Here is a 12,534-nt window from a genome sequence, read left to right on the forward strand (position 1 = left end):
GTCAAATCTAAAATGCCACTCAAAGAAGTTAAACGTTATGTTCTTAGTTTATAACTAGTAGACTGCAATAAATCACTCCCGGAAAGGAATGTACCAAATTTTAAATCAATAGTAATTATTCTTTCCACAGTGCTCTGCAACCCTCTGAAGGAAACGTGGAAATGGTAACTGCAAGCTTTCAATACTTCAACACTGCGTTATTCGAGGTTTTCTGAATTTCAACATCTGTATTTAAATTATGCATGTTAATTGGTTTCGAAATGCCAATCAACTATCCAGAAAGCGAACAATATGGATTCTCTGCTTTTTATGAAAAATAGCCACTCGCCTTTAGTTTAAGTTGGAGTTTTGACAACCACACCAAGAGAAAAAAAGAAACGCTACATTCTGAACCGTGTTCATACAGCGGGGGGTTTCGAATATATATGTCACGTACAAAAAACATGTTGGACTAAGTTCTTGCATAGTGTTAAAAACACCCAGCTTCATTCTATTTATAGATTTAAATTTATTAGTTATTGACCGAGAGCTCTTCAAGTAGATTTAGCAAGCGATAAAGCTCTTATGATAATGATGTGATATCCAGATATTCATGTAACCATATTCCTATATATTAATAACAATGAGCAATATCAAGTACAAAAGACAGTTAAGTAAAACGGAGTTTGTGCTTATTCAGCAGTCATATAACGTTAATGTAAAAAACCACGGGCGTGTTAATATGCCTTTTCAGCATATTAATTAAGTTGATGAAACGTGGCGAATTATGTATGGTGTGCTGATAAATAATGAGTAACCGTGAAAATAAATTAATTTGTTTTCGTGTCTCTTACTAAATTTGCATTTTTTCAAATCTACTCAGCATAGTAGATCTAATATTGTGAGAAAGTGTTCGCAGCAGCCGGTGTCTCTGACCAACATCCACTCAGTATAATAGATCCAGTTACCGGTTCGAATCCCAGTTGCATGGAATGAAAACCCACCAACCACTGGATTCAGCCAAGTAGTAAATGTCCACGGAATTGTTGTGCTAGTTCCCTACTTGATGACCCCTCACCTGAGTGAGGATTCAATACCAACGGGACAGCATTCCTCCTATTCGACCATTATTGTACGTGAACGCTTCCATATACATGTATTGTGACATTGAAACTGCCCGTTTTGCTTGACCGATGTCATCGTACACAAGTAAATGTACAGGAGTGAGTGAGTGAGTATGGTTTTACCCCTAGGCGGGGACACCAGAAATGGGCTTAACAAATTGTACCCATGTGAGGAATCGAACCCGGATCTTCAACATGACGAGCGAACGCTTTAACCACTAGGCCATCCCACCGTCCCATATATACTGGCAGTATATTTGACTGCCATGATGAAATAAGTATGTGTTGTTTTCGCGAGCACCTGCTGTCATCATTGATTATAAGTGATCCATTCATATCATTTTCACAGCTATTTTGCCTTTGATCCCAAATTGAATATCTGTTTATTAGGTAGTCGAGGCTGGACATGTCTAGGGTTGATCTTTCATACGAGGGGCGTCCCAAAAGTAGTCGGCATAACTATATTCTCGATATCAAATGTTAGAAAAGCTTCCATTTTATTTTGAAGGAATCATTAGCAAAGCCATATCCAAAATTTCACATATGTGGGTAATGTGGTTAACGAGATATTAGTCATGTCATCACAACACACTGGGGCATAATATTTCTTTAAAAAATGCAGAAAGTGAAAAACGATCTCTCATTTTGTACCTCTTGGATAATGGTATGCCTTCAGATAATATCTTATAAAATATGTTCAGTATAGTATTGGATGTCTTCCCGTGATAATCAACATTCAAAGATTTGGATTACTTGATTTATATTTAGACGGGTCTGTTTTTAAAGGACACCCCCTTTTAATCTTTGATTTTGAGGCACTGTTTACAATATATTGAGAGCTGACACTTGTGTGACTGTTCAGTTTTTAGTTTGAACCCTTGGCATCATGTATGGATGAGTGAAAATAATAGAACAAATATGTCCATATGATTACTTCATCTGAAAGGGGTTGGGTAGCGTCTCCAAAGGGAGCTCTTTCAGTAAACATCATGGTGAGGAGTCACTTTAACAAGCGATTGTAGTTTCAAATTGCATTTTTATGCACTTTAATATCTACGTTTGGTTCTAGAGGACTTCTTCCTATCTCAAACACACAAAATGTTTCTTGCATATTTTGTTTCAAGAGGTTTGTGATGCATTTATTGCAGCTTTTGCGTTTTTGTGGGGTACCAAGATAAAGAGTCAAACAAAATGTTGATCGTGAGGCTAGAGTGAGTGAGTGAGTTTAGTTTTACGCCGCACTCAGCAATATTCCAGCTATATGGCGGCGGTCTGTAAATAATCGAGTCTGGACCAGACAATCCAGTGATCAACAGCATGAGCATCGATCTGTGCAATTGGGAACCGTGAGGCTGGAACATGGCAAAAGCAATTTGCTTGAGGTAGCTGCATTTGTATATTTTTCAATGCTATTCCAACTACTTTTGGGACGCCCCTCGTATTCATATGCCTTTCTCTGAGACAAAACAGAAATTAGGTAAATACACAATGGTATCGAATCTTGAAATACCTTTTTTTAAATGGTTAACCACATACGTTACAACCACATTCATAGCACAGAGGAAGATCACGGGTCTATCATGCCTGCCCACTAAAGTATTTTTGTATCACAGCATCAACTGCCCTCAGGGACCCTTCTGACCATGCCTGCAGATCATCCGTTGACCAGGAGTTGCTGACGATGTACACGTGGTCAGACGGGGACGGCTTGTAGATCATATCACGGACCTTTCTCTCGTCAAACCCGGCCTTGAAGTAGCTCCATGCTGTAGGGAAGGGATACCTGTCCCACAACATCATGGCCCCTCCAACAGTTTCGGGGATGTCGGACTGGCTGACGTTGTAGATGACGCTAAGGTACTTCTCAACTCTATTCTTGACGACGTCGGTAACGGCATTCACTCCAGGGAGACTTCCCGGGATGGGTGTCCCGAACTGACTCAGTTCTCGCCAGTAGTGGGCAAAGTCCCCGTCGTGGTAGGAGGCCATGATGATGGAGACGTTGTTGGTGCCCGTGGACCAGTCATATGTTTGTCTATTGGGAAGGTCACTCTTGGTGTGGGTGATGTCAGGATTGCCAGTCTTCCACCACTTGGTGTTGTAGGCGAGGTAGATTCTACCAGCTGGGAATCCTTCCACAGAGTCTATGGTTCTTCTGATCTCGGGATTGTTCTTGAACTCGGGGAAGTCGATCTGTTGTATAGCTTCCTTCTGAGCAGCTAACACAACCTTCCTCGCACACATCACCACGTCTTCCGTCTGCAACCACGAATACAACACAACGTACGGACAGTGTTTACCAACAGCCTATATATATCAACTGCGGGCCAAAAGATCGTAACAATCCATTTTTCATAGCACGACACTGTTTATTCGGTCTAACATTAACACAACACTTTTATGTACCAGTTGTCACTGATATTATCAAGATGAAACACACACACACACACGCGCGCGCGCACACACACACACACACACGCACACACGCTCATGCACACATCCGTACACTTACACACAGGTTAGCTAATTGTTTAACGCCGCACTCAGAAATATTCCAGCTCTATGACGGCGGCCTGTAAATAATCGAATCTGGACCAGACAATCTAGCGATCAACAGCATGAGCATCAATTGGAATACGATGACGTGTGTCAACCAAGTCACCGAGCCTGACCACCCGATCCCGTTAGTTGCCTCTTAGGTGCAATATGTATGAATGTCAGGAGCATCAATGACACACATGATCTTTCCTACTCCGGGAAGTCTCCGGAGAACTATTTCTATACTTTGTAGACACACGTTACATATTTAACAATGACCAAGAGCGGGTTGTGCTGATGAATAAGACTACAAACCGTAACGGGGGTTGTAACACCATCGACTGTCAGGGTCTTTCTGAACCTGATGTTGTAGCCTCCAGCCTGTCCCCTCTCCATCCTCGTCAGCTGGTGGTTCAGGTGGAGCTCATGGCTGAAGTATAAAATATAGTACAGTTTAATTATTGAACACTTTGAGAGATATTTCCTGATACCGTGGGTAGTGGTTCAGGTGCAGCTTGTGGCTGGAACAAATATCAACATGCTCACATATAACAAACGTTTCGCCATCTCAACTACAGGTGTCATTAAACTTTATAAACAACATGTTCTTTGACAAAGTGTTTTCATATGGCATATCTTTTGGAAACTCTAAAGCAGAACCTTCGGAATGTTTTCATGAGAAACTTGAGGGCGGTTGCATTATTTGAGACACGCCGAGTAAAGCAAACGACGTAAAATGTCCGTACCGTAGACTACTATTCAGTCGTCTTGGACCTGTTGGGTCGAACTCACCTTGCGCTCGCCTTCAAGAATTTCTCCATGAGTGTCTTCGGAACCTTTCCCATTCCACCCTCTATTGTCTTGAATTCTTTAGGCTGGCGATCGCAACATTTAGTCTTAAGAAAGCCGGAGAAACGGGAGGCGACGTTTGTTTAAGAGGTGGTTTTACTTGAGCGAATGACTGAATGAGTAGGGTTTAACTCCGGCTTAAACGGGGTTTTTTTCAGTTATATCACGGCGTGCCAGCTTAATGTTTGAGGAAAGTGATAGAGGTCTTAGACCTCTACGGGGGGTGTGTGGGTGTGTGTGTGTGTGTGTGTGTGTGTGTGTTTATGGTGGTGAGAATCTGTGGACTACAAGTCAAGACATTCCATTCTCAGACTTATACTGTGTTATGGTTGATTCTAATGTATCTGTAATTTGGATAATGGCTATAGTTACGCCAATTTACGAGCTTAAACTGTTGGTTCAGAATGGCCAGTGAATTCCTGGATCAGACAAAATGCAACAATTGTGTGACGCCATCATAATTTATATTGTTTAATTGTGCAACCCAGTAGTATGAGCACAACTAGTAATCTGATATGCTGCAAACTGATTTGTGTCAAATACTGGAGAAAGCAAAACTTTGTCTCAGGTTCTACACACACAATATATTTTCACTGCACAACAAAACAACAAAAACATGTTGGATCAAAGTAAATTGTATTTGTCTTAAGACAGTCAGCTAACATCACTTATTCACATGCAAAAATCCTTTGAACTACTGTCGCCTATCCAAGATCGATGTTATAATGCGAAGGTATTTCTTGTTCTTCATTTTAAAGAAAGTACATTTAGGTACTTCGAAGCCAAAATATGATGTGTAATTTTATATTTTAAATGTTTCCAATGTTTCCAATATGTATAGTGTGCCATACTTCGACACTATATGGTAATCTACATGCCACTGAGACTGCAATGGATATGATCTGGCCGGTGAAGGGAGACAGGTGGTTAGGGCAGATAGGTTAGAAAGACTGGGGAGTTAACAGGTCAGAACATACGTCATCTTGTACAGAGGAGTTCCATCCGTTGTCGTCAAAGAGTACAGTTCATCCAGGCTGCTGCTGCTGCTGTTGCTGAGGTTGACGCTGTTCTTTAATAGTTCCCTGAAGAAGTAGGTATTTATGTCTTCTTAAGTCTGTCAATAAATTTGGCAGTGAAAATATCCAGTTCACTAATATTCAGAAAATATGATTAGAGTCGTTTAAGCACAACTTTCATTATTTATTAACTAAAACTGCATGATGTCTATGCCTCCAGGTGTAAAGATTACCCCCAAAATGTCCCACTTTCACACCTTAAAAAAGTCAGCATTGGTGTCTAAGATGGAACAGCCGTCATTTGTATTTTGTATGATTATGGAAATGCTTTGTGCAGGTTTAATCTTTCATCTTTAATATGGCAAAGAAGAGGACGTTGTGTCCAGCTTTCCCCAGAGTCCCATTCCGCAAAGTGGTCGTAGCTCTACGCACGACAGTCGTAAGTCTACGTTGTGTTACGATCGTCTCAGCGCTTAAATCACTTTGTGAAACGGAACCCTGGTGTATAAAAAGATATATTTTCACCCACCTAACCAATATGTCTGGGGCCTTTCGCTCATCTTCGTCAAGGTTATAGGGTACCTTTCCTGTTTCGAGGTCAATATTGCGCAAGCGCATGCCACGAGTGTACCATACAGTCTCGTTTTTATTGCCGTATCCTAGTTCAAAGGGGATGATGTCCAGTCCAATCTCAGTGGCTGTTCTATTTAATGTAGTATGGTCTGTGGGGCAGAACCTCATCCCCCCAAAATCAAGGTACGTCCCCGGGGCGACAGGAAGCTCGGCAGTGAAGAGTCTCCCCCCGACTCGGTCCGAGAACTCGAACACGGAGATGGAGAGACCTCTGTCCCTCAGTCTCCATCCCGTGTAGGCGCCCCCGATACCGCCGCCGATGATGGCAACGTCGATACAGTCGCCGTCAGAGGGAGCTGATATTTCGGAACAGAAAACAACACCAATAAATTTCGTTATGCATATCGTTGCTCGATATCCCTACCACAGTGATGCTTGATGTGTCTTGTAGATAGCGAAACACTTGGGCTGGACCCGGTTACAGGAGAAAGTACTGACAATACATAAGTTCATATTTCCTTACTATTCAATATAGCAGTGAAGTCATTTTAGGACGAATAAGATATAATCGTACAAGTAATAATAAAAAAACCCATCAAACCAAATCATCACGTGACTTACAAGTTTTTACTAGGGTGGCGGTTATCAATATTGTGACTCCAAGAATGTCTAGAATTGTGGCTGCCATAATCGCCCGACACGATCCAATATTGACGTCATTCCCGGAGGCTGAAAACAGGACGTTCGACAGAATGACCCAACAGGTAATATAATACCTGTCTCAAATAGTTCGTTTGTTGTTAGTTAGCTCATTCACTTTTCATAGAGTTGCGAAACTAAATATTTGTAAGAAGGCAGGTCTTATATTAGGATTTTTATCTAAATGTTTGAAAGATGGAAATCTGAGAACCACGGCACTGCTTCTCAGTTTGGATTGATTTAATGTCTCCGTATACCTCGAAAGCTCAACATAGCATTTATACATATTCCAATTTCCCAACCCGGTTTTTGTTATCTGTCGAAACTGAAATTTTACGTTACCCTAGAAATCTTCACGCAAAACAACTCAGTGTCAAACCAACAGATTAGAAAGACATGTTGCATGATTAAGAAATATATTTATTTATTAAATTCCAGCAATATCACGGCGGGGATTTAGACATCAAATACACATACAACACACATAGTTGCAAAGTAATTAATTACAATGGTAGAGCATAAGAGAGAGACAGTACAAACTCCAGAAGCGGTACAATTACAATGGCAATTGATACAACAAACAGCAATAGTAATACCAACAGCAAGTAAATGGTAAACAGTCACCAAGCAGCAGCAGTGGTCAATACTCCAGAATAGGGATAGGCTTGATACCAAGTGGAAAAACTGATCGAGCATTAGATGTAATATGAGCGAGAGAGTGAACTTGGTTTTACGCCGCTTTTAGCAATACTTAAGCAATATCACGGCGGGGGACACATGAACCCATGTGGGGAATCGAACCCAGGTCGTCTTAACCACTAAGCTACCAAACCCGAGCCAGATGTTATATGAGACGAGAGAGGCATATTCCTGTCCACGTATGTTGTTTATATACCTTCTAGGAAGTCCTATACCTATCTGAATTAGCCCATAGTTTAATAGATTCAAAAGTACCCTTGCCTCCAAAAGCACACAATGTTGCTGACATTAGATAGTAATACATTCCTGACCACTAGTTATTATTCCAACACAATGTCTTGAACTTCTGTTGAAATTAACAGGAACAATGTGATTTAATTACAGCATTGTAATAAACAATGCATTACACTGACATTAGACTGACGTTTAGTCCCTGAATACATATAATTTTGATAGTAGCAAATAAACCCATTTAAATTGAAAAGGAGCCCCAGTGAGACCAGAGATTCCTGAACCTGAGGAAATCTAGACTTGCTTCATTTAGGGCTTTAGCATTGCAGGGAGGGCTAAGCATTGGGGAAAATAGTGTGGTTCAGGGACTTTGAGACAGGCTACACTGACATAGACAACCTACGAAACTGCGTAACTAAATACAGATTGTTATTTTCACGTCTTAGGACTAAAACGTTACACCCATCTTTAAACATTGTCGTCCGTGCAATTTTAGACATTGGTTATCGTTTACAACGCCACAGTATACACTCTACAGTAATTTAGTACTTCTACAGTGTTAATTAGTGTGTACCATCAGTTTGTTGGCGATTGTTTGGGGCTGAAATCTTTCACCTGACGTGGAAAGTAATATGCGATGTTCTGGGGGGGCGACGGTTTACCGACTTGAAGTGGGCGCCATTTGACCGAAACGTGTGTTTGGGCGTCACACTACGGAAAACGTGTTTAGGGTCTGTTATAGTGCCGCCATTGAGCAGTAAGACGGTCAAATTTACGGCGGACCACGCCATACAATGCAGCTGCGTCCCATAACTTTGTGGACGTCACAATATCAAATGAAAAGTTGGCTTTTATGATGATTTGTAGAATCTGTAATCCAAGAGGCTGTTGTTTTGTAATATTATGTTAGCACTAACATTCAAATTAGGAATAGCTGTACCAGAAATGCTTCAAATATGTACTTTAACGCCACAATAACTCAGCTAAATATACTGGCAATAAATTCCAAAGTACGACAGCTGCGAAGGAGAGGTTGGTTATGATCATTTTTAACTGTTTAAATCGGACGTATTAAAATATACAATTTAACATGAATTTGTTACAGAAATTTCTGTTTGAGGTCAGAGGCCTCTAATAGAATAAGCAGAATATGCTGTCATTATGTTCTTAAAAATAATATATTTACAAGTTCAACTGAATTTTTTATAATTTACTCTTTCAAAGTCCTCTGCTTCCTATTTTACTAAAGAGTCGTGATTTCTGATAGAATGGGTGGTAAAAAGCAACGAAACTGGACCGTTATGAAAAGGACGAAATTTATTACCGTTAGGGGTATGTGACTTCAGTGGACAACAGTTAAAGAAATAATGGCCAAGGAGAACAATGTGAAGGTGTCAGTGAGTGGATTGTGTTTGCTGAACAAGACATACAGAGAAACAGGTGGCGAGAAGGACCTGTCGAGATCTGGGAGGCCGAAGGAGATACTGTTTTCTGATGAATCTATGTTCAGGAGTTTTAGCAACCGAAGGCAATTGAAGGTCCGCCTTTTAAAAAAACGAAAGATTTCGTCGATGTTGCTTGCAAACGACCGTGGAACATCCGCTTCAAGTTAATGTTTGGGGAGTGATATCTGCAAATGGCCCTGGTGGGCTGAAGAAGGTGACTGGAACGTTGAACAGTGTTTGATATCAACATGCTATAATCAACGACATAGATATTCATGGTCGTTGTGTCGCATTCCCTGAGAAAGAATTCATTTTTCTACAGGACAATGCCCCTGCTCATGCTTCGAAATCAACTACTGACTTTCTAGCTGCCAAAGGTATTCAGGTTTTACCATGGCCCGGGAATTCGCCGGACATGAATCCCATTGAATCGGTGTGAGTCATTGTTGGTTAAAAAGTCATCAGAGACTCTCCGACATCAAGTGATGGACTGTGGACATCCGTCCAAAAACACTGGTATAGTTTGCCAACATCTACCTTTGACAATTTGTACCGTAATATGCCAAAAGGGTAAAGGCAGTAGTCACTCCAAATGGTGGGGCAACATGTTACTGATGGTATTTCATGAATAAATCATTATTTCCCAACTCTCGTTCATTTTTTTTCTTGAAGCAGATGTTTACTCAGTGACATCTGACAATTCCACAAACTTATGAGTCGCAGCTGTATGTAGGCTAGAAGAAACTGTACCACTTTAGAATTGAATAATCTTTTTTTTATTGCATGTTGATTTCATTGAGATTTTGATCTTATCAATACATTTTACTTCACGCATCTATATTTGTGGGTTTTAAGCGAGACTGATGTCAAACTATTGTAGATTTTATGATTATTTTATTGTAAATTTTATTTAAATATTTGTCAGCTGTACCTGTATAACAAGATATTATTTCAGTTAATAAAATGAGTTTTAAAATGTTCAGGTTTTGTTTTAAATAGGCATTCAAGCATTTCACATCCCCTCCCATCTTACCAAGGGTATTCAAAATACAAAATTCTATTCTAAATTTATTTATGTTATTAAATATATGTAAATATTATTCATAAAAAAAATTCCCAATATCAGCTGACATTTACACACGTGTTTACATTGACAGCGCATATTCATAAATCATACAAAACAAGTGGCAATACGTTATCGAACTGCTCAGCCCTTATACCACCATGTTTGACTGGCTTAGTCAAGACGGAAACCCTCTATGTCATTCTAAGACGCTATTCTATGGCCAGGTTCACACAGAATGTAGATTTAAGACACCGTAACGCTACGACATGCGCAATTCTATGTTAAAGTGTGAGAGGTACGATCAATTAAGCACCAAGCATACCACAATGCCCTCTGCTGAATACAATATCAAAATCAATAAGACCCTTGAATAGCTGTACTGAAATTGTCAAACGATCTTCTATCTTGTCGTGTGAAATCCCACATATAGTGAAAAATACTAGAAGCTTTTAATATACACATTAACATAAATTCAATATGAAACAGCTATTCTGCATCGACAACATGATGATGTCCGAACTTGCATAATGAAAATATTCCCACTGATTCCGGACACGCAACAAGCAAACACAGGTTTACCTGACACCTTGTACAGATATCGCCGTCAAAAACAATGGAAGGCGTGAGGAACGACTTCTTTTCCCACAACGTTTCCCACCGTCTACGATGTAGGTAGGGAACAGCGTCAGCACCAGTGTAGTTAATTACCCTCAACCCGCTACTGATCCCGGGACAAATGGACCGTGGAACAAGAAGATATAACAGTGAAAGATACTTACCTTATATTTACCATGTTGACTAGTACATGGTATTCCACAGAGCGAGTCCTTGCGTCTAGCTCGATAGGCATCACTTGCCTACCGGAAGCAAATGTTTAGACGAAAGAAGCAAGTTGTGGAGTGATTTGATGTGACAGTATTGGTCGCATATTCATGAAGGCGACAGCTGGATTCTGTGAGTAAACTCTGTACCTATCAGCTATACAACAATAGGCAAGCGATCGAAACGTTGCATATAAATCGTTATGGATTTGTATTTTGCATTGCATGCGTGTATAATATTGCAACACGTTCGTTGATCGGATAGGGATATGTCCCATCACAGTTTACATATGATCGTGACACCTTTGTATATAGAAAACATTTAAATTGATTATTTAATTTGATTAAAATCTATGAAGGTTGTGCATTGACCGACCCCTTAACTATATTTTTTTATCGTTAGCAGATTCCAGGTGGAAAGGGCGGTGGGGTAGCCTAGTGGGCAAAGCGTTCGCTCGTTATGCCAAAGACCCGGGTTCGATTCCCAACATGGGTACAATGTGTGAAGCCCATTTCTGGTGTCCCCCGACGTGATATTACTGGAATATTGCTAAAAGCGGCGTAAAATCGTACTCCCTCACTCATCCCAGATGGGAAGCTTGTACAGCATTATAGTGATTCTGATGAGTCACCAGAGAGTCCTCTTGACGATGATAGTTTAAGGGTAGTGGTTAAAGGTGTGAAATTAAACTGCAGACTAATTGGCATTTTTTTGCAGTAAATAATTGTCCATTTGTGTTTCGCATGACGACGCTTTATACATAGATTCTGCTTGAACTTGAGATTACGTCAGAGACGAGTGTTGTTAATATCGGATCGTTATTATGTGATTATTATTACGCATTCACAATGTATGGAATACTGTAAGGGAAATTATTGCTTTAAATCGATCTCGACCCTCCGTAAAAAGCTAAGTGCTATCAAACACTGTGTCGAAGTGTATGGTCCAGACTCGATTATTTACAGACGGCTGTCATACAGCTAGACTATTTCCGGCGTTAACCAACAAAACAAATCTTATATACCTGAGAAACAGATGCTTGACTAGTACAAGGCTGAATATGGGACATCACTGCCCCAACTGAATATCATATGTACAATTATTACATAGTTTCACAATCCATATCACTGCCACTTAACAAAGAGCACATTATAATTACCTCTCTATAAGTTGGGGGGAAAATGTACTTGCTGCATGTCAAGTTATGGAAATGTTATGCTGTCGAGGATTGTGTGATTAGTGTTTGTCATCAAAGGTTTGTTGAATATATCCGCACCTCGTAATAGGAACCCGTGAAGATGCGGGTTAGAAATGATCAACGGTAACCCATGCTTGTCGTAAGAGGCGACTAACGGGATCGGGTGGCCAGGCTCGCTGGCTTGGTTGACACATGTCATCGTATCCTAAATGCGTCGATGATCACTGGATTGTCTGTTCCAGACTCTATTATCTGCAGACCGCCACCATATAGGAATATTGCTGAGTGCGGCGTA

At 40.4% G+C, this 12,534-nt stretch overlaps 2 protein-coding genes across 2 annotated transcripts; both read right to left on the bottom strand.

Moving 5' to 3' along the window:
* Positions 1-2,581: 2,581 nt before the first annotated feature.
* Positions 2,582-4,520, bottom strand: LOC124291795 (L-amino-acid oxidase-like). Its single transcript, XM_046728864.1, has 3 exons — positions 4,434-4,520; positions 3,957-4,071; positions 2,582-3,362 (listed from the first exon to the last, which is right to left on the bottom strand). Exons 1-3 carry the CDS (start codon positions 4,484-4,486, stop codon positions 2,682-2,684), a joined length of 849 nt encoding a protein of 282 aa, XP_046584820.1. The 5' UTR covers positions 4,487-4,520; the 3' UTR covers positions 2,582-2,681.
* Positions 4,521-5,433: 913 nt separating this feature from the next.
* On the bottom strand, positions 5,434-11,163 carry LOC124291714 (L-amino-acid oxidase-like). The gene is made up of 4 exons (XM_046728781.1): positions 10,999-11,163; positions 6,701-6,808; positions 6,036-6,435; positions 5,434-5,572 (listed from the first exon to the last, which is right to left on the bottom strand). The coding sequence occupies exons 2-4, from the start codon at positions 6,765-6,767 to the stop codon at positions 5,449-5,451; spliced, it is 591 nt and encodes a 196-aa protein (XP_046584737.1). The 5' UTR covers positions 6,768-6,808; positions 10,999-11,163; the 3' UTR covers positions 5,434-5,448.
* Positions 11,164-12,534: the final 1,371 nt, after the last annotated feature.

The sequence above is a fragment of the Haliotis rubra genome, unplaced genomic scaffold (genome assembly GCF_003918875.1).
Source record: "Haliotis rubra isolate DU_JTF1 unplaced genomic scaffold, ASM391887v1 Scf5, whole genome shotgun sequence".
NCBI lineage: Eukaryota > Metazoa > Mollusca > Gastropoda > Lepetellida > Haliotidae > Haliotis > Haliotis rubra.

What these genes read in the sequence shown, in the direction of transcription:
- LOC124291795 (XM_046728864.1), bottom strand. Translation starts at nt 4,486, where the DNA reads ATGGGAAAGGTTCCGAAGACACTCATGGAGAAATTCTTGAAGGCGAGC. An exon ending in TTCTTGAAGGCGAGCGCAAG is followed by an intron (nt 4,072 to 4,433) that starts GTGAGTTCGACC and finishes TTTATACTTCAG; the next exon opens with CCATGAGCTCCACCTGAACC. An exon ending in GTGTTACAACCCCCGTTACG is followed by an intron (nt 3,363 to 3,956) that starts GTTTGTAGTCTT and finishes TCGTGGTTGCAG; the next exon opens with ACGGAAGACGTGGTGATGTG.
- LOC124291714 (XM_046728781.1), bottom strand. Translation starts at nt 6,767, where the DNA reads ATGGCAGCCACAATTCTAGACATTCTTGGAGTCACAATATTGATAACC. An exon ending in CGCCACCCTAGTAAAAACTT is followed by an intron (nt 6,436 to 6,700) that starts GTAAGTCACGTG and finishes CCGAAATATCAG; the next exon opens with CTCCCTCTGACGGCGACTGT. An exon ending in GCCCCAGACATATTGGTTAG is followed by an intron (nt 5,573 to 6,035) that starts GTGGGTGAAAAT and finishes CTACTTCTTCAG; the next exon opens with GGAACTATTAAAGAACAGCG.